At 39.2% G+C, this 22,411-nt stretch overlaps 2 protein-coding genes across 5 annotated transcripts in view; one reads left to right on the top strand and one right to left on the bottom strand.

The window, feature by feature from the left end:
* The window catches only part of si:dkeyp-72e1.9 (syntaxin-binding protein 4), a 31,888-nt gene extending 23,709 nt beyond the window's left edge, over positions 1-8,179 (top strand). For 3 of the 4 annotated variants that reach the window (XM_046866955.1, XM_046866956.1, XM_046866953.1), the window contains 13 exons: positions 75-204; positions 287-353; positions 2,554-2,645; positions 2,727-2,823; positions 2,899-3,026; positions 3,141-3,233; positions 4,297-4,362; positions 4,526-4,705; positions 5,298-5,414; positions 5,655-5,704; positions 5,796-5,905; positions 6,052-6,109; positions 7,483-8,179. In XM_046866955.1, coding sequence (XP_046722911.1) covers positions 75-204; positions 287-353; positions 2,554-2,645; positions 2,727-2,823; positions 2,899-3,026; positions 3,141-3,233; positions 4,297-4,362; positions 4,526-4,705; positions 5,298-5,414; positions 5,655-5,704; positions 5,796-5,905; positions 6,052-6,109; positions 7,483-7,546 — 1,252 coding nt within the window. In that variant the 3' untranslated portion in view covers positions 7,547-8,179. The remainder of the gene's footprint in view (positions 1-74; positions 205-286; positions 354-2,553; positions 2,646-2,726; positions 2,824-2,898; positions 3,027-3,140; positions 3,234-4,296; positions 4,363-4,525; positions 4,706-5,297; positions 5,415-5,654; positions 5,705-5,795; positions 5,906-6,051; positions 6,110-7,482) is intronic. The other variant, XM_046866954.1, reaches the window with a different exon arrangement.
* Positions 8,180-9,830: 1,651 nt separating this feature from the next.
* Positions 9,831-21,456, bottom strand: rrn3 (RRN3 homolog, RNA polymerase I transcription factor). Its single transcript, XM_046866564.1, is given in 18 exon segments — positions 9,831-11,327; positions 11,877-11,961; positions 12,436-12,588; positions 12,737-12,845; positions 13,051-13,235; positions 13,683-13,813; positions 13,917-14,047; positions 14,154-14,219; positions 14,222-14,273; positions 14,651-14,737; positions 14,879-14,977; positions 16,269-16,338; positions 16,690-16,753; positions 18,326-18,385; positions 18,489-18,618; positions 19,622-19,711; positions 20,911-20,967; positions 21,074-21,456. Coding segments are annotated over 18 exon segments (1,803 nt in total). The 5' UTR covers positions 21,167-21,456; the 3' UTR covers positions 9,831-11,186.
* Between the last annotated feature and the right edge of the window lie 955 nt (positions 21,457-22,411).

The following is a 22,411-nucleotide window of genomic DNA, read 5'->3' as shown; positions in this document are numbered from 1 at the left end:
AAACCGTACCATCATACCCCCGTACTGAAGGTTTTAGCCAATCTCTGATACTCTGCTGTGTTCCCCCCCTAAAGCCATGAGCCGATGGTGGAAATTGCCTTCATTCCACTGAAAGGCCATTTTCCCTGCAGCACGTCGCTACACAGCGGAGTTCAGAGAGCCGGAGCCAAGAGCAGGTTTAAAGTGCACGTCACATGTCCTCAGGTGAGCACAGGATTAAAAAGTAGTGCTTTTCTGGAGAAAAACACAACAGCAGCAACATCTGGTTCATCTTGTGTTGTAACAGGTTCGACCAGAAGACACGCCACCGTGCTCGTCTCCTGACATCAGTCCCGCAGACATTCATGTCTCAGGTAGGATTATAATAAACCAAGAGTGAGTATATAGTGAGTATATAGTGAGTATATAGTGAGTATATAGTGAGTATATAGTGAGTCTATAGTGAGTGTAGAGTGAGTCTATAGTAAGTGTAGAGTGAGTCTATAGTGAGTGTAGAGTGAGTCTATAGTGAGTGTAGAGTGAGTCTATGGTGAGTCTATACTGAGAGTGTAGAGAGAGTCTATAGTATGTGTAGAGAGAGTCTATAGTGAGTCTATAGTGAGTGTAGAGTGAGTCTATAGTGAGTGTAGAGTGAGTCTATAGTAAGTGTAGAGTGAGTCTATAGTGAGTGTAGAGTGAGTCTATAGTGAGTGTAGAGTGAGTCTATAGTAAGTGTAGAGTGAGTCTATAGTGAGTGTAGAGTGAGTCTATAGTGAGTGTAGAGTGAGTCTATAGTGAGTGTAGAGTGAGTCTATAGTAAGTGTAGAGTGAGTCTATAGTGAGTGTAGAGTGAGTCTATAGTAAGTGTAGAGTGAGTCTATAGTGAGTGTAGGGTGAGTCTATAGTGAGTCTATACTGAGAGTGTAGAGAGAGTCTATAGTAAGTGTAGAGAGTCTATAGTGAGTGTAGAGTGAGTCTATAGTGAGTGTAGAGTGAGTCTATAGTGAGTCTATAGTGAGTGTAGAGTGAGTCTATAGTGAGTCTATACTGAGAGTGTAGAGAGAGTCTATAGTGAGTCTATACTGAGAGTGTAGAGAGAGTCTATAGTAAGTGTAAAGAGAGTCTATAGTGAGTCTATACTGAGAGTGTAGAGAGAGTCTATAGTGAGTCTATATTGTATAGTGACTATATTCTATAGTGAGTGTAGAGTGAGTCTATAGTGAGTGTAGAGTGAGTCTATAGTAAGTGTAGAGTGAGTCTATAGTGAGTGTAGGGTGAGTCTATAGTGAGTCTATACTGAGAGTGTAGAGAGAGTCTATAGTAAGTGTAGAGAGAGTCTATAGTGAGTCTATATTGAGTGTAGAGTCAGTCTAGAGTGAGCCTATAGTGAGAGTCTATAGTGAGTCTATAGTGAGTGTAGAGCAAGTCTATAGTAAGTGTAGAGAGAGTCTATAGTGAGTCTATATTGAGTGTAGAGTCAGTCTATAGTGAGTCTATAGTGAGTGTGTAAAAGAGTCTAAATTGAGTGTAGAGTCAGTCTAGAGTGAGCCTATAGTGAGAGTCTATAGTGAGTGTAGAGTGAGTCTATAGTGAGAGTGAAGAGAGAGTCTATCGTGAATCTGTCTGTCTGTCTGTCTGTCTGTCTGTCTGTCTGTCTGTCTGTCTGTCTGTCACCCATTTCTTCATCTATTTATCCAATTTATTCATATTCAATTTATTCATCTCTTTGTTTTTCTAATCCTCACAACATTCCCAACTTTTTCAGTTTTATCTTTTACTCTTTCCCAACGTTTTTCATTACTTTGTTTAGATCTGTCTCCCCCCCCCTTCTAATCCCATCCTTCAGCTTTTGCTCTTCTTGTCTCTCATTCTTCTTTTGTTCAATAATACCTTCCCCTTTTTCTTTTTTATCTCATAGCTCTCATTTTATTCACACAAATTCTTGTTCTTATTTTATTAAAATTTTTATTCCCCTATCCTTTTCTGTTTGCTTTATTTTCTTTCTCTCAGTTTAGAAATGTGTGGAAACACAGACTTTTATGGTTTTTAAGAGAAACACACGTTCCTTTTGTTTTTAAGCAACAAACTCATGTAACGGTATAAAAATTGACTCTGACCAAACAAATATATAAACATCCAGAGATTCCACATACCAAAATCCTCCCTTAGAATGAAGAACAGCTTTACACACTCTCTGCATCCAGACTGCTGGTTTCTTTCTTGTGATCCAGTTCATCCCAGAGCAGTTCAACAGGATTTAGATGTGGGGGCTGTGCAGGTCTTTCCATGATAGATATCACTCCAGATGATTGTTTGCAATGAGCCGCAGATCAGTGTGGTGTTGAAGTATAGAATGGTTCCCATGTCGGTTCAGGATTCTTTTTACTTTCCAGAATAGGTCTCCAAAACAACCCCAGAACATTAAGTTTCCACCTCCATGTTTGACTGCGGTGGGTGGGTGAGGGCAGTCTGATCACATCTTCTCTCCTGTTCTTTATCTTATGCAAGTTCTACTGTTGTTTGGACTAGATGTTTCCAAACTTTTAATATCTGTGGTGTGCTTTTTTTTCTCAGCAGCTTTGACCACACAGAACAACAGTGCTGCATCCAAACCCAAAGTCTCGCTGGACCCCCACATCCGACTGCGATCTGAAAAGCTCGACCTGGTGAGCCTGCAGAGATGAATCCGACCATCACAATACCAATATTAATGCTAAAAGAATGATTGTTTATGTATCTGTCCTCAGGCTCTGTCTTACCTCGGCCTGGAAGTCACGGAGGAGAACAGGAGAAAAATCAGAGACAGTTTGTCCACAGATCCTCAAGGAACAGTGTCTTATGGAGGTGAATATTCTCTCATGAGTGTTTTGATGTTGATAATATTTCTGTGCTCTTAGCCAGCTTATTTCGGTCAATCAGAGTTCGTGGAGGTCACACGTAACGTGTACCATGATAAACTGGAGGAGGCGGGGCTCGCGAAGGGACCCTTCATGTTCTCCTATCACGAGGCGGCGAATTTGATGGACACGTCGGCCTTCCACTCACCTGTAAGACCACAGCTTCTGATAGATTTTGTACTGGATTTCTTTTAAAATGCGTTCAAATTTAAGGAACCACTCATTGTTTTCTGCTGTAATTAATAAATTTTTCTTCTATTCCAGACGTGTGAGTCGGAGTGCAGCTACAGCAGTGAGGAAATGGAGCCGTTCCAGTCCGAGATGAAGCAGCTGCAGACACAAATGAAAGAGATGAAGGTGAAAATATATATATATATATATATATATATATATATATATATATATATATATATATATATATATATATATATATATTCAATCATCCATCCATCCATCCATTCATCCATCCAATTATCTATATATAGACAGCTGTCCACCTGTCTATCCATCTGTCTGTCCTTCCATCTATCAGTCTATCCATCTATCTGTCCCTCTGTTCATAATTTTATTAATTTATCTATCCATCTATATATCCATTCATCAGTCTGTCCGTTTATTTATCTATTTATCTATTCATACATCAGTGTATCCATCCATCCATCCATCTATCCATTAGCACCTATTATCCATTAATCAGACCACCCATCCATCGTTCCATCCTATCCCATCTTCCTATCCATATAGTTATGTCTGTTTGTCTGCCTGTTTACATATCATCCAACTTTTCATTTTCATTTATTTGTCCATCTATCTACCAGTTCATCTATCTATATGTTCCTCTATCCATCATTCTGTCCATCCATCCATCCATACATACATACATACATACATACAAACATCACTCTGTCTATTAATTTATCTTTCCATTCATCCATATAGCCACTTGACTATGTCTGCTCTATGACTATCCATCTATCCATCCTTCTATCCATCCATACAAAAATCCGCCAATCAATCCCTCCATTAGCACCTTTTATGTGTCTTTCAGTCTGCCCATCTATTCATCCATAAGTGTGTCTGTCCCTCCATTAGCATCTATTATCCATTCATCCATCCATCCATCCATCCATCCATCTTATCAGCTGTCTGTTCGTCTGCCTGTGCCAGTCTGTATATCCTCCATCTTTATAATAGGCCTTCTATCTGTCCATTCTTCCATCATTCTATTTATAAGATAAGACATACTTTTATTTATCCCACAGTGGGGAACTGTTTTATCTATCTATCCATTCCTCCATCCATCCATCCATCCATCCATCCATCCATCCATCCATCCATTTGTCATTTATTATCTAGCTGAAACAAAAGCGGCTGTGGAAGTTGTTTTGAGATGTTTATGAAAATCCTTCTATGGTTTCAGGGTTTACTGGAGGACACAGACGACACAAAAAAACCTCTGGAGGTGGAACTTCAGAAAACCACAGAGGTAAACACAAACGTTCATGATGTCTTTCTGGTGTATTGTGTTGGTTTTTCTATGTTCTACTAGGTTTCTACTAGGTTTCTTTAAAAGTATGTAACATGCATAATTATATCAGTGTGTGTGTATCAGTGTGTATACCAATATTCCATTTGTGTATGTGTTCCAGAAATCCAAAACCACTCTGGAGGAGAATGAGATGTTGAAGAGCAGGCTGAAGGAGGCTGAGGCTGTTCAGATGCAGAATAACAGCGCTGAACAGGACTATGAGGAGGTCATTCAGCTTCTCGAGGCTGAAATCAAAGATCTGAAGGACCAACTTGCTGAAAAGAAAGACACGAGTTTACAGGTGAAGCCTCAGCAAGACTCTCAATGTTCATTCTTTTGTCCATCCGTCTGTATATCCTGACCTTCCTTTTATTAATTTATCCATTTTCCTGTCTAGCTATATAGCCCTCACTCCATCCATCCATCCATTTCCATTCATCTATCCAATCACTTCTGCATTCTTCAGTCCCTTCATCTATTCAGAATTCATCTATCGTCAATCAATCGATCCATATTTTCTTTAATCCCTCCATCATTCATACATTCCTCTATTCATTCATACTTACATCCAGCAGTCCAACCATATCTCCATTTATCCATTTATTCACCTATTAATCAATCTATCCATCCATTAATTTTTTTCGGTTGCTCCCTTTAGGGGGCGCCACAGCGGATCATTCATCTCCATACCCCCCCTGTCCTCTACATCTGCCTCTTTTAAACCAACTCCCAGCATTACTTCCCTCACCACACCCATAAACCTACCTTACTTCCCTTCCACTTGGTCTCCTGAACACACACCATGTCTACCTTTCTCCTCTCCATCATCTCAGCTCCTCAGAATACAGTGTAATCAGCGATCAGATCATGAATAGGATCTTTTTTAATTTCAGGAAGACATGATGGACCTGAACAAGAGGCTTTCCATTCTCCACAGTCAGCTACGAAAGTCCGAACTCACCAGGAAACATCTGGAGATCTCGAACAAAAAGCTGCTCAGCTTCGCGCATGTAAACAAAACACACATAAACACCATTAATAATGTTTTATGAGTTTTATGAGCAGAAATGAAGCTGATTTGTGAATTCATTTGGAAGGTGCAGCTTGTAATGTTGACGTTTCTCCAGACTAGTAAATATTTATTTTAATGATGGCTTAAAGGATGTTTTATAGTAGTCCCATCGATTTCGCTGGTTTTCTGATTTGTCTTAAAGAGTTTTCATTATAAAAATCGATATTTTTTTTAACAGAATGTTCATAAAGTCCTCACCAGTGGCAGTTTATTGGCGATGGAGAACGGGTGAGTGACTCGAAAATAAGATAAGGCTAACAAAAATTTTAATCCCGTTAACTCCTCATGTGCTGAACTCAAGCCCCTCCCCTTCCACCAGATCGTTGCCAGCAATAGACAATCTGGAAATGTCAGACTCCGCCCACCAGCTCGTAGCTGAAGCCAGAGAGCTGATAGAGAGGGTGTGCTCTCTGTGTGCAGATGATCACAGTGAGTGACATGTCCAAAAATATAGAGAACAATCGCATTTTCATAATAGACTTTAATAAGTTCAAAAGGCCCAAATTCAGAAAGTCTGGGTTTTTTTGCATCTATAATGAGTTTGTTCATTATTTTTGTTTTCTCTCTCAATGCAGCATTACCACAGATCACTGAGAGATCCATCACCGGTCCAGGGTTCGAGTGTGTGGCTGAGTAAGTTTAGTTTATATATGTCATACTGTAGCAATAGGAGAAAAAAATCTAAAACATTGAGCATTGTTCAAGCAGTGTTGAACTCTTTCAGGGTCGATATGTTCTGGAGCACAAGGTTATGATGTGAGACGTGTTATGTGTAGGCTTTGCTAAAAAGATATGTTTTTAATCTACGCTTAATTAAAACGTATAATTGCTTAAGCCGAATTTAAATGTACTAAATCCTACACATCCATTTTATATAAAACAGCAAAATGTTTGTTGCGATTTTGGAATTCGAAACATGTCCTCTTTAATCTCGTACTGCTACGACTTTATTCTCCAAATATTTCGACTTTATGCTCGTAAATTCGACATTATTCTCAAATGATTTCAAATTTATTCTTAAAATATTTCGACTTTTCTCTCCTAATCTTTACTTCATTCTCAAAATATCTATAATGTTAGTAATATTTGTAATTTTCTTTATTTTAACGTGGCACTAAAACACCGTCTTACTTCGCACATTCGTTTGACGAACGCACTTTCAGATTTGCTCTCTGCAGCAAAATGTTCATTGGTTTCGGCTCATGTCGCTGTCAGAAGACTCCGAATAATCTTCCGGCATGCAGCGCTGTCTCTCCGTATACTCATACGCTCTGACTGAGGCTTTAAAAAAGCGCTGTGGCAGGCTTATTTCTGAAAGGCATAAAGTTGAAGCAAATAGGATTATATTAAGCTTTCTGACTAATCCAGAAATACAGGATATATTTTAGAATTTGGCTATTTAGATTAAATGTGTACATTAACATTGCTGAGTGTGCAGATTTTTATAGGACGTGTTGTTAAGGTCACTGTTCTGATAGTCGATCTGAATACTACAATATTTCAACATAGTATACACGAGCATGCAGTTATTATTTATGGAGTAATGATGACAGTACAGTTTTTACTAAGAAAAACAGTCATAATACTAATGATTTATTGGTCTGCAGACCACCCATCCATTGGTCCATCCATCTAGTCAGCTGTTTTATTTGTCCATCCATCTACCAGTCCATCCATTTATTTGTTCCTCTGTTCATCATTCTGTTAATTATTGGGAATGACTACTATTATTACTAAATATATCAATGACTACTTTTATTTAAAAATTAATAATTGCGCTATTATTTGGGGAAAATCGCACTACTGTTCACTTCACTATACTACAGGAAGCCTTTTCCTATCTTTTATGTTATTAATATTATAGTGTATATATTTAATGATAATATATATATATGCACTATTCTATACTATACTGTACTGTAGGAAACCAATGTTATGTATAATATATAGGCTGAACTTAATGTTTTATGTTTTGAACATGTACATTTGGTCTCCTTGTCTCACAGAGTGAATCATCAGCCCCCGACCTCTTTCTTTGGAATTCCCGTCAAAGAGACACGACGTCTTTAAAACATCTCACAAACACTGGGACACTTCAACACAAGGGGAGGATACAATAATGTTATCACCCAATTAATATTATTTTTTAGACTCGTTTACAAGTGTCTGGGTTTCCCCAAAACACATTTTTCATCATTGGATTTCTTCCAAAATATGTAGGAAATGTGAAACTCATACCCGTTACTGTATTCAGAAGCATTGGGCAGGTTCAAAATGAGTGTCCTCACTATTTGGTGTAAAAATCACGTCTCACACACTTATAAACACACAATGTATTATGAGTAATGTAGTACATTTTCTCAAACTGCAGGAATATAACCGTGAACATGAGTGAAACAAATGTTGATTCGTGTTCTCTTAGTGATAATTATTTGCTGTAGAAATGAACATTAAAAAACTTAAACAATAAATATGCCAAAATTATAACAAAGCAGGCCAACACACATTTCTTTCAATGTTAATCAAATGCACTTGCTTTTAATGTTAGTTTATGAATAAATACGTTCCAAAAATTGAATTTCATAAGTGACGGTATGTGGAAGAGGGTAGATGGGTACACTTTCTTTTGATTATGTTCCAGTGCCATGTGATGCAGCAGGAGCAGCAGTTTGAATAAATGTAATTGATTTGGGTTTTATTTTTTATAATTTTTTTGTCAATTATTACTTTCTTAAAGTTTCTGATGGTGCAATAATGCTGACATTTGACGTTTTTTTTTGTTAACTAATGTGCTAAATAATAATAATAATGCTGGTTAAGGGAAACTTTATGCAAAGCCGTACCTGAATTTGTTTTCTAACACGGCTGACATTCCTTTGAGAAACAAATACTACACCGTGTAACAGTTTTCAGACAGATACAACACATCCATGACTACACAACATGCATGTTCCTGATAAACAACAAACACCAGATTACACACATGGCATCATGGTGTGTGTGTGTGTGTGTGTGTGTGTGTATCAGTGTTTAAAAGTGACTTTTTATTTACTGATTGCAAAAGAAAAAAATTATTAATAATATAACGCTGCAATGTACTGTATATACATATGTGTGGCCGAAATGTATTTTTGCTGTATTTATTGTTTTTATTAAAGCAGGTATAAGACTGTGAGGTGTGTGTGTGTGTGTGTGTGTATGGTGAATAGAGTGTGCTGAAGGTTTCCTGAACGATGAAGAAGGATAGAGAGACTTCTGAATCCTAAGGATTTACTGAATGACAAATCCCTGCTATTTAACTGTCAGGAAAAACTTCTACTTATTTTTTTTTACATTTCCTGTGGATATTGAAACAAACATTATACAACAGTACATCTATTTAGTAATTTACACTAATATACACTAAATAAACTAAAGTTTGTCGACACCTGACTATAAGATTCAAATGAGCGTTTTCGAACATCCCATTTTCCATTATAACAACCTCCACTCTACTGGGAAGATGTTGCACTGGATTTTGGAGTGTGTTTGTGGAGATTTGTGTACATTTAGCCACAAGGGTGTTAGAAAAGACAGGTACTGGTGTAGGTGAGGTGAGGAGGCCTGGGGTGCAGTCAGTGTTCACATTCATCATGTTTTATAGGGTTAAGTTTAGAACTTTATAGCAGATCTTTATGGAGCTGGCTTTGTACACAGGAGCATTGTAATGCTAAAACAGGTCCAAGTGAAGGGAAGATTTCATGCCACCACATCTAAAGAGATACACGTGTCTACAACTTTGTGGTAACAGTTAGGGCAAGAACTGTAGAATAGTGAAACAATCAGATCACCCGTTTATTCACAACGTCCTTTCTTTAGTCAGAGATATATATATATATATAAAAAAAGATCAAAGTAATCACTAAACATTGATGCACCATAATTCAGGTACCAAAATCCACCATGATCATCTTTTTTCTTCTAATTTTTGCGGTTCTCAAATAGAGGATTTATATATGGGTTTAATAGGTTTTAATTTGAGACTTGGCGCATCAGTAAAATAAATGTTTAGTGATTAAAAAAGACTTTTCGGTAGTTTTCTTTTTTGACATCTGAGTAAAGAAAGGAAGTCTAGAAAAAATGTGTCACATTAAAGGCTGCATTAATTGTGCAATAAATGAATTTGTGGCGTTAATATTAATTTGCATTATTACGTTTTTATTATATATATATATATATATATATATATATATATATATATATATATATATATATATATATATATATATATATATACATATACACACACACACACACACACACACACACACACATACTATTTACTTTATGCAAAATGGAGGATAAAGAAATAGAGTAATTCTGTTTTGTCTTTTTATTGTTACTCCACTGAGCACCTTTACAGTTTCCTGTATCCCTTTAAATACCTGAAAACCTAAAAAAAAAAAAAATAAAGCCCACAAAGTCAATGATCAGGGTTTTAATATAACAAGTAGCCCAATCTTTTTTTTTATTTAACTAAATGAAAGTAGCACAGCCATTTTAACACAGTAAACAAAAGAAACCCCTCTTCATATTAATGCTACTTGAATCGGATCATGACTTTTTCTAGAAACAGTCGCCTTAAAAAAAAAAAAAAAAATCCTATTTATACTGTAATAAATAACGAAAATTATTTTACAAGGATGACCTCGTATGAACAAGATTCAGGTTTGCACCACTATGTGCTTTAGATAAGATTGTATATCTCTGTTTTGCCAAGATAAAAAAAAAAAGAAAAGATGAAGCAAAGATACAGACGCAGAAGCGCCAAATCGTGTCTACGTGACCATCCATATTAGCTAACAGCACTAGTGAGGATTATTAACGTTGACAAATAACCTTAAAATCCTGTCAGAAATCATGATCAGCCCAAATACTTATTCGTCTAATTAGCAAAATTATGAACATCAAACATAGCAAACAATGAATTTTACAAACATTTCTTAAATTTGCTGAAAAATTCGTACAGAAATGCTAGTCAGACAGTTCAAAACTAGCGGCCCTAACATGTTGAGAAATCCTGTCAGGTTTTAATCACGTTAGCCAGCTGGCTTTTGGTAGCCATGAAGATTATGAAAACGTGAGAATTTGAAACGATTCTCTTCACAATCCTGTCAGATTAAGTCGTGTTAGCCAATAACATTAGCTTTTAAACCATGGCAGACTGTTTACAAAATGTTACAAACATTTATAAAAAACCATTTCAAGATAGCGAACATGACCGAGTGAAGAAACGAGGATTGTTCCTACGGTTTAACGCTATCGATCGACTGCTAACATTTGACTTGTTTGACTTCTTTAGTTAGCCATCATGCTACCGGTATTCTTGATTATTATGAACATTTATTAACGTGAATGAAAAAGTCCGTTTAGAAATCCTGTCAGGCTAGTTCATTAGAGCTAGGTCAGTTTTTAGCATCGGATTAGCACCAGCTAGCTACCATGATGCCACAGTCATTATGACAAATATCATTTCATTCGTCTTGATTCCTGTCATGTCCTTGTTTAAACTTCTATAATAAGTTATATAAATGTACAGAAACTTCTCCCAAGTCCTCTTGAAACATGTTTTGCGAAGTTGTGTGTAACCTGAATGAGAATGTGAAAGAACAGTCTCTTCCTGGTGGTCTGAAGAAAGAAGAACATCTCAGATTTCTGATTTAGAAGTGTATCAGAACGGCCGCTGGAGGAAGGCGATGGGAGGAGAGCCAACGCTGCTGGGGCTGTGGCGGTGCGACTCGTACGACCCCATCACCGTGTCGGCTTTAGGAGTTTCACCGTGCAGGAAGTCGTCCTCTTCTTCTGTAGGATTCTGGGAAAGAAGAACATCACAAGTGAACATCACAATATGTTCACTGTATAAAATACGACTTTTTCCGGCCATATATGTTTTTTCCCCCCAAACTGTTTGCACACAATTGTACAGGAAGTCTTTAGGTGCTGCAGCATGAAATCTTGCCCTCACTTAAAATAGGAGACCCAAACCAGTTCCAGAATGACGACTCCTCTGTGCACAAAGCCAGCTCCATGAAGATATGCTTTACATGGCATGGAGTGAAAGATCTCCTGCTATAGAGAGATCTAACTGCACCCCAGGCCTCCATCTGACCTCCATCAGTACCTGACTTTACTAACACCCTTGTGACTGAATAAAATCTCACAAATCTCCACAAGCACACTCCAAAATCTAGCAGAACATCTTCCCAGAAGACTGGGAGACATGGGGAGCGAATGTAGAAAGGGATGTTCAAAAATCTTACGGTCAGGTGTCCACAAACTTTTGCCAGAGCATTTTGCATTAAATTAATACAAACACATTTTTATACATAAAAAAAAAAAACACTGTATAAAGTCAACATACATTTGTGACGTGTTTCTTCTGAGCTGCCATGCAGTCGCTCGGTTCTTCCCACACCTGATAGATGGATTCGAAATAATGTCCGGATCTGTGACGAGAGAACACAAGACTTTAATAACCAACGAACAATAATCAAGGCTCGTTGTTTGATGGCTTGTATGTGTTGTGCGATTTTGGGCTTTTCCAGACAAAAGATGACCAACGTGGTGATTTCTTTGTTCCTGATTCCTAAAACGATAAACTGTGAGAGAAGTTCAAAAACGGCGTCGTCACAATCTTGCTACCAAAGGTTGCCTGTCACAATTTTCCAGCCGGATGTGCACGAGGTCAGAGCTTTTGGCGTAATGATTCATAAAGGTCGGTGCTCCCTATGACTGTGCGTGCAGCCTTGTGCTGCCATCTGTTGGTGTGTAATAAAACCAGTATTGAAACTTTTTGATACCACCTCGTATATTGCTTGCAACCTACAACCTCATCTGTGATTATTTTTCCCTGACAGCAAAAGGTCATTTTTTTATTTATGGAAAAGAAAGAAACGGATCGATTTTTCCTCAGAACGCACCTCTTCAGCAGGTACGGGTCGAAAGGGAAAAACGTATCCAGAGGATTGGTGTTGGTGGAAAGAGAGTCTCCTCCCATTGAGCTCCTCACTACAGGCAACATGCAGCGGTTGTTTCGCTCGATGATTGTGTAGCAGAACACCAGCTGATATTTCCTGCAAGAACAGAAAAATAAAACACTCATTATATACATAGAACTTTTTTGGGTGATGACTGCATTGATAACGGGCAAAGAAAATAGAGGAGCACAAAGTGTGTGTGTGTGTGTGTGTGTACAATTGTTATGGTGCTTTATGATGATACCTCATGATGGAGGCGAACATGTTGGTGACAGCCGGCAAACACACTTTTAGTGGGTTCAGCTGACTCATCACAATCCGCTCCAGGTTCAGACTCTGTAAATAGGCCAAGCCTGCATGCACAAACCCACACACACACACACACACACACACACACACACACACACACACAGGACAACTTAAACCATGAAATATGCAGCTGCACTACTGTCATGTAGTTGAAAACTCCAGAATTCAACAGCGCTGACTGCAAGCGACTAATCTAGAATATGATCACGTGGTGTGTATGAACAAAAATAAAGGATGAAGATGACACACCTTTCTTCATGTTTTCCCCCAGGATGGCTCGGTGTCTGAAGATGAGTGTGTAAAACACGGCCTGGCAGGAGGCGTAAAACGGCCCGTGCAGGGAAATGTCACAAAACGCTTTAGAACCGGAGTCTTGGCTGTCGATGTAGAGATGAAGCCAAGGAACCAGCAGGTCCAGACATGCCCTCACAGTCCTGTGTGTGAACACACAAAGTGGTCAAAGTGGGCGTGGAAGATTATGTGGGCGTGTCTATGTTCATATACAAAAAGGCAAAGCAGGTCAAAGTGGGCGTGTCTGAGTCCATAAACTAAAAGGCAGAGCAGGTCAAAGTGGGCGAGGACTATTATGTGGGCGTGTCTACGTTCATATACAAAAAGGCAAAGCAGGTCAAAGTGGGCGTGGATGATTATGTGGGTGTGTTTACGTTCATATACAAAAAGGCAAAGCAGGTGAAAGTAAATGAGAAGGTGTGTGGATGATCATGTGGGTGTGTCCGAACCCGAATATAAGAAAGTGAGCAGCATTATGAGGGCAAACCAATATAAGGACGTGTGAAGAGTAACATTCTGGCATCACATACAGATCATATGCTTCTTTATAGAAGTTAAAGCACAATGAGGAACAAGAGATGGATACGTACGCTATGGGAATGAACTTGGCTCTGGCGAGGAAGCTTCCCATGTAAGCGGTGGCGGTCTGGCGAAGAACAGCGGGCTGAGATGGGCTCTGTAGGACCTTCCACAGGTGATCCAGGAAGGCTTCAGACAAACCCTGAACACATGAAACATATATATAGTGTGCATCTCAAGTATACAAGAATTAGATCCATGAGCATGTGTGTGTGTGTGTTGTGATTTAAACATCTACCACTCACCAGGCGGAAGCTGCACAAGTAAAACATGAAGAACTGCACGTGACAGGAAGCGTGAGTGGGCAGCACCAGCTTATCGAACACGCACACCAGATCTCTGTACAGAGTTTTGACTCTCACCACATCCAACTCTCCTACAGGAAAGACCAGATACATGGACATTTAGATCTAAAATCCATGAGATGTAGACAGTAAAAACATCCTGGGAATAGACCTGAGCAGGAATAATCAGAAACACACCGTTAACATGGCTCATGTCCTTGATAAAGGTCAGCAGCACCGACATCAACGTATCCAGTCTCTCGCTACAGAGTGAAACATCACCGCACCGTCGGCACCTGGAGGAACCTCGTCCTCATCCTTGTCGAGAAACAACAACAGAAAAAATCATTAGCAGTTGTGTTTAAAGCGAAGTTTATAACAAAAAAGTGGTCTTTCTGAACATCTCATTCCACATGTGCTGTTATAACCACCTCCACTCTTCTGGTAAGATGTTCCACTAGGTTCTTTTGGAGATTTGCCTGAGATTCATTCATCTACAAGGGCGTTAGTGAGGTGATGTGAGGAGGAAAAAGCTGTTCTATAGCGTTGAAGCTCTATAGCGGAAGATCTTCCACCCCGAAGCACATATGGCTGGAAAAGTCGAGTGTCCAAATACTTTTGGACCGAGGGTATATCGTGTTTTGTATTTTTTATATATATATTTATTTATTACATTTTTTTTCTCAGAAGCTCACCATGTTGAACAGAAAGTCCTCCTGTGCCACTGCGTTCTGCTCTCTCAAACTCTCCATCTCCTCGATCTCACTGCGGGGGGCGCTCACCTACCACACACAAACCTCACCATTCAAACTTGATCCCGATTACAAATTCTCGACAAACTTGTCTCAGCGTGAAGCCAGCGGATGCGTTTCAAATGAACTAAAGAGAAAAATGAAGGATTTTGAAGGAAATTTGAGACCTACATCCAGAGCGAGCATCTTGCCGACGATGAGCTCCAGCACGTCCCGTCTCAGAGATGGAACGTAGACGGTGATCCGCAGCAGGTTGTGAACATAACATTCCTGCAAACACACACACACACATCAACACACACACTTTATATACGTATATTTAATCGTCTCGTGGATGTGGAGGAGCTGCTACAGAGTCACAGGAACATTAGAAGCACAAGGTCTATCGAGATCAACACTGTACGTGATATTGTGCGTCACTGGTACGTAATAAGTGTGTAAAAAGGGGTGTGTTTATACATTTCAGCAACCATTTTAGCACAGGTTGTTGCTCGGATCCTCTTCCACTCCTCCATAATGACATCACGGAGCTGCTGTATGTTAGACGCATGAAGCTTCTCCACCTTCTGCTTGAGGCCCACAGGTGCTCAATAGGGTTCATGTCTGGAGACATACTTGATCACTGCATCACCTTCAGCTTCCTCAGCAAGGCAGTGGTCATCTTGGTGGTGTGTTTGGGGTCGTTATTATGTTGGAAATCTGCGGTTCAGCCCAGTTTCTGAAGGAAGTGCGTCATGTTCTGCTTCAGAATGTCATAATGAGAATCCATGTTTCCCTCAATGAACCTCAGCTCCACAGTACCAGCAGAACTCATGTAGCCCCAGAACATGATGCTGCCACCACCATGCTTCACTGTAGGCAAGACACAATTTTCTTGGTTCTCCTCACCACAGGACATGGTTCCAGTAAGTCATGTTCTTGGACAGGTTGTTCTTCAGCACACTGAGGGTTTTCTTGTGAGCAGCTTTAGAAGAGGCTCCTTCTGGGACAGCACGAGGACTCAACTTCTTTCATGGACCCTTGCGAGGTCTGTTCTGAGTGGAACCCGTGTTAGAAAACCTCTGTATGACCCTGAACACTGTACTGTAACTCAGTTTCAGGGTGATACTGATCTTCTTACAGTCTCTGCATCGTTGTGGAGAGCAACAAATCTAATTCTCAAATCCTCAGAGACTCTACCATGAGGTCCATGTTGAACATCCAGTGGTCAGTATGAGAGAATTGGACACCACATTTTATCTGCTCTAACAGAAGATACACAAATTTGTATGGTCCTGACAAGCAGATAAAAACATGAACATGATGAATAGAATGTGTTGCATGTTTACACGACGTACAGATGTCATCACTGAGGGTGGACTCACTTTTGTTGCCAGATATTCTGACATTAATGACTATGTTGAGTTATTTTTAGAGGACAGTAACTCTGCATATATCCAAGTTTCATTTCTACAGTATCGTCTCTTGAGAAGATCCTAAAACGGTTGCTGAAATGTGAGGGGTGCACTCACCTTTGCGGGATAGCCGTCCAAAATAAATACAAAATAAACACAAGACGTACCAGTGTTCTGGAAGATTTCTGTACGAACGGGAAATTGCTGATGAGGATCGGCATCAGGAAGTGACTGGTGCTACAGAGAGGAAAGAAAGAAAAAAAAAAGGGGAAATGAAAAACTAAAATAATAATAAAATGAAGAACGATAGAAATAATAATGTTGAAAAGCAAAAGAATTTTTAAAAGAAATGAACAACTAATCATAAAAATACTAACTATAATAAATTTATTAATTAATAACAGCAATAGCATATGAAAAGAATATAATATAAATATGCAGAAGTATAATAATAATAATAATAATAAAAATAATAACATGTTAGAACTACCTACTAAATGTGTGTTGTTACATATAAGATGGAGAATTTGATGATATTGTTTATAATAATAATAATAACTACAAGATTTTTTTTTTGTCGCAACTTACGATGGAACGTATCTTGCGATCATCTGCAAGGCTCGATGACAGTGATCGAATATCCTAGGAAGGTCTGAATAAAGGCGAAAAACAAGACCAAATTAGAGATGGGGTACGTGTCTACTTTTTTTTTTCTAAATCAGTATAATATAGAAATGAGAAATCTTTCAAAATGATTTACTGGGTATTTGTTTTAGACACAAAACGAAGCTCTCTATCAGGACGTTTCCTTGCTTTACCCCCTTTGTCCACTAGATGTCCCTATTTGTCGCCTCATGGCGGAAGTTTCAGCTTGTAGATTTTTATGAATGAATTTTGGATTTCTTTTTGTACCTTTTTGTCTTTTGCCCTCAGTTCTCAGGTTTGTGTCTCCTAGTTCAAATAATGGGGACCCTTTCCTTCTAATTGAGGTTCATCTCTGCACCCACCCCCTGTAGCACATCATCAGAGACCCTGTCTGGATCAAATCTCAGCCCCAGACACTTCGAGGGGAGAAAAAGATGAATGACCTTCTATAACAAAATGAAAGGAAGATTCATATGACAAGGAAAAAAAAAAAAAGAAAAGAATTGAAACCAAAACCATAAAATGACAAGAGAAAAAAAGTGACAAAGTATAGGTGCTGAATGAATAAAATAAAATAATTAAATAAATAGAATACTCGATTAGTAAAATAATCGATAGCTGCAGCCCCGGTTACGTGTGAAGCAGCTTTACAGATTTCATCCGATCCAACAGAACACAATGCGATTCAATACGGTACATAAGTTCAGGCAGACAGAAAATCATCCATTGTCTTAAGTGACTTCTGACTTCTAACACATGACCCCTTTCACACATACCTTTGTAGTGGAAGAAGAAAAGAAATAAAAATAAAACCAGACTCTCTTTTCCCGTTCTGTCTCCAGGAAGATGATGCAGCTCTACCAAGCAGTGGGAGGATCAATCCTAATATCGATAGTATTGATACCAAGGTTGGTTTTGGTATAGGACCGATACCAGTCTGACGACTCACACGGTCCTGTGGCAGTGCTGGCAATGAGAACACTGGCGTAGTTCTTCCAGAGAGGAAAAGATCCAGGTAGCTATAGCGGTGAAATTTTATATTCTTGTCATATCAAAACGTCGGCATTAGATAACGCTAATTTTAATCGTCAGACTGATATAAACGATATTCCGGTATTAAAATATACTCTTCACCCCCTGTATTTAGGCTTTAGGCTGGACTTAATTCTCTTCCTATTTCTCCTGGTTCACAAATTACGAAATAGTTCAATGATCGTGAAAACGTGCTCTCGTTTAGCATACTGATGACGCATTCGCCTCGTAAATCAGGACACATTCTTCTCCTCTACAGGAAACTACAGCAACATGTAGGTTCACGTCCACCACTAGCTCTACCTCTGCCATGTCAATCTGCGCTCTATGTGACTCTCAGGACACGCCTCGGTCCCCGTAGAGATGATACGTCGTATTCACGTAGCAGCAGCGGTGCTGAGAGAACGCGCTCGAGAAACAGGAGAAAGCGATCTACGTACCAAATATCGCACAAATTATTGGTCACTTTCTAATTAATAAATGTAGTGCGTGTGTGTGTGTGTGTGTGTGTGAGGGTGTGTGAGTGTGAGATGCAGAACACGCTCACTCTCGTCGTCGTCATCCGAATCCGATATGTCCACGTTCCCTTCACGGATTTTGACTCTTCCTGTAAAAGATGGTGAAACGTCAGCACTTTGGCTCACACTCGATTCGGAATCTGAGTAAAAAGCGCCGATTCAGCGAGAACGGAATAAATAAGCGAAACTCACTGGGTGTGAAATTGGAGACGAGCGATTTGAGACACGGCCGCAGATACACGGTCTGAGCCGAGATCAGGTTACCGAGGAACGCCAGGTATTCGTCCACCACGGCGGGACTCCGCCCGAGCCACGGCAACCTCTGGCAGGAAATACACCAATTACATCCAATAAATAAATAAATAGTGTGTTTTTTTTTTTGTTTTTTTTTTTTAAAGAGATATATAGATTGACGTTGACCAAACAAATATATAAATGTACAGACTTTCTTCTCAGTGAAAAATCCTCCCTCAGCATGAAGAACAGCTTCACACTCTCAGCATCCGGACACGTTTCTCAGAACATTCAGCTGAAACACTATGCTGTGCCTCACCAAAGATGTTCTTCACTAGTTGGAGATTTCACTCTTTCCTGTGATCGAGTTCATCCCAGAGCAGTTCAATAGGATTTAAATGTGGTGACTGAGCAGGACGTTCCATGATAGACATCACTCCAGACGTCTGTCTGCTCTCTAAATAACACTTAGAGTCTGGATGTATTCGTCGCTTCGGCTCATCGTCTTGTCATACACTGAAGTCGCTTCCAATGAGCTGCAGTCCAGACGGAATCACATGGTGTTGTTGTATGGAATGGTTGCCATGTTGGTTGCTTTCACTTTCCAGAATAAATCTTCCTGCTCTAAAACCTCAAACCATTAAAATTCCACTTCCATGTGCGACTATGGGGGTGAGGGCAGTCTAATCTTTTCTTCTCTGCTTCTCTCCAAGTTCTTCTGTTGTTTGGACTCATCTGTCTGCTCAACTTTTTTCAACTCATTCACTGGTTCTTGTGTGTTTTTGCTTCGACGCTTCATTCAGTCCATTTAACTACACACGGAGCACTGCGTTTCCCCACGGACCGCTATTACTGACGCACCACCACTAAAACTGAACCAATCCCTGTTGGTGGTGGGGGAGGTGGTTGCTTGGTGGTTAAGGCATTTGACTTTGGCTCTGAAAGTCATGAGTTCAAATCCCAGCCACACTAAGCTGCCACCTGTGGGCCCCTGAACGAGGCCCTTAACCTCATAGCTGCTCAGTAGTATGAACGAGATCAATGTAAATCACTCTGGATTACAGCGTAATGTGTGTAGAGATGCTCCTTACCAAAAGTGGGTAGATCAGCTGTTCGTGCTCTTTGCCGAGTTGCGTGACACACGCCCTGAACTCCTGCAGCCAGCTGATGATCTGAGCGTCCTGTGAAAAAACACCAATACATGAGAAATAAAAGCACTTCATGATGGATTGTAAAAGTAACTCTCCACCTTCTCCACACCTTTGTCCGATTTTCTCCTTACATAACGAGGTTAATGTGACCTGAGAGATCTTTTACCACACATACTGACTCCACTGCTTCTCAAACTAACATTAAACCCTAGAGAAGTATTGTCTCTCTCTGACCTGGACTCCACCATCAAGACCTCTGAAGGTCTGCTGTAGAATCTGGTACAAAGATGTTACACCAAGATCCTTTGCATCCCCTAAATTGTGAGGTGGAGCCTCCATGAATCGGACTTCTTTGTCTAGGTCATTTACACTTGATGAAAAATCAACACATAGAGCACAATGAAATCTCAAGACTATCAAGGCGTGAAACGTGCTTCCACGTGTCAAAGCTCGGTCTCAATTGCAGTTCACGGGTCCTCCAACAGCAAAATGACCCAAAACACACAGCTAAGAACGGCTAAGAACAAAACGCTGGACTCTTCTAAAGCCTTTTATTCAACATCTGTGAAAAGAGCTGAAACATGCACTCTGGAGAAGGTCCCCTTCAAAACCTGAGAGGGCTGGAGCAGTTTGCTTACGAGGAGTGGGCCGGAATACCTGTCTACAGGTGCTGAAGCTCATTCCAACTAGGAGACCCAAACCTGTTCCAGCATGGTAATGTGCATAAATCCAGCTCCATGAAGATCTACATCAAATGAGTTGAAGAGGAAGATCTTGATTAGCTTGCGATAGAGCTCTGATCTCAACCCTACTGAACACCTTTGGGATGGTGGTCCAGGCCTCATCACCTCACCTACATCACTACCGGAGTTTACCAACACCTTCAAGGCTGATGAACCCAAATCCAGCAGAACATCTTCCCATTTTACTCTTTGATAAAAAATACAAAGAAAAAAGAAACGTGACAATATTACGGAATTGGCCCAAGGGTCTTGAGTTTGACACGTCTGGTCTGGACATCACATTTTTTGTCCCTCATCAGATGATTACACTCATTTGCCCATTTTTCTATCTTCCAACACCTCAACTTTACAAACTGTTCACATGCTGCCTAAACCATGCCACCTTGTTCTACACAGGAGATGTTCTTCACTTCACCCTGCTGGGGTCTTGATGTAGTTTTGAGATGACCTGGTGTATAGTTTAGGAGGTCCTTCAAAACGCCTTACCTTAATATCAGGGTCTAAAAGTTGGTGCTTTATCATCTCATAGTCACTTGTGTCTCCCTTAAGAATGGAAACAAAACCATAAATTATAATAAAAACCCAAGAACTGATTGTTTGATGCTGAAATGTATCTATAATGAAGTTTATTGAGACTGAAATCTTTTACCTGCTCGAGTTTGGCCAAAGTGTTGACAACATTGTCCCCAAAGCGCACAGTTTTGGGTGGAGGAGTGTGAATGAAGTCTCTCTCCACCTCCATGATGGATTTATAAACACTAATAATACTACTAATAATAAAGAGCTTAATAAGGTAATGGAGTGTGATCAATGGATCTGATCACTGCGCACGTGCCTAACTTGAATTCTTGATTTCTATTGATTAATCCGATTTATATTCCAGCGTAGATGTCGGGACATGTCCACGCGTCTCCAATCACAGACACGTCCACATCCGACAATTATCTATAAGCTGTATATAAACACACGTACACACGCGGGCGCCTCGTGATCATCCTCCAGGACCTGTGTTTCCGCGAGACGCGCTCTGCCCCGCCCACCGGCGCCATGATTAGATAACGATTGGACAATTCTTTTAACGCACGCGTTCTTGCCGAATCACAGCGTAGAAGGGCGGGTTTAACCGATTACGTAATCTCGGCGCGACACAAAGAGAAAGTGTTCCGGTTTGAATGTTGCCAAAATGTTTTTAATTTTTTTTGTTTTGATTTAACAGTTTTACATAAGTATAAAAACAGTTTTAAATAATTACGAGTAACATCACCGTAGAGATGCGAATAATAATAAAATAATGAAAAGCCGGAAGTGTTACTTGTATACCGGAAGTCATCACATACATATACAGTACATATATATAGTACATATATATATATATATATATATATATATATATATATATATATATATATATATATATATATATATATATATACACACACACACACACACACACACACACACAGAGACAGAGTATTGCCAAGTTTTTGAATTTGAGGTTAAATGTTTATTTACTTTGTTGACTGAATCTAAAATTATTTATTATTTCAGATAAAAACAAAAGATATGGATCACATTTTCATGCTAAACCTTTTAATATTATTACATTATTTATACACAAATGTAAAAGGTCAGAAAGGATGCTCAATATCTCCCACTTAAAAAAAAGAAAAATATAATAATTTTTAATTATTAATATAAATAATATCATAACCCTCAAAAAATATAATGTTTATATTATGTTTGTAATATTTAATTATGGCAACGTTGGCAAGAGTAAGGCATCTCAAGAGGTGGGAGATCCTGGCAAAGTCACCAACTTGGGTACTACCTGTATGTATATCAAGTTTATATATATATATATATATATATATATATATATATATATATATATATATATATATATATATATATACACATAATAGAGTACTTTTTTATCTGTTCTAAACGTACCTTAACTGAATCCTTTTCAGGTATTTAATACTCTAAT

The sequence above is a fragment of the Silurus meridionalis genome, chromosome 14 (assembly GCF_014805685.1).
Source record: "Silurus meridionalis isolate SWU-2019-XX chromosome 14, ASM1480568v1, whole genome shotgun sequence".
Taxonomy (NCBI): Eukaryota; Metazoa; Chordata; class Actinopteri; order Siluriformes; family Siluridae; genus Silurus; species Silurus meridionalis.
This window is presented reverse-complemented; position numbering and strand designations above follow the sequence as displayed.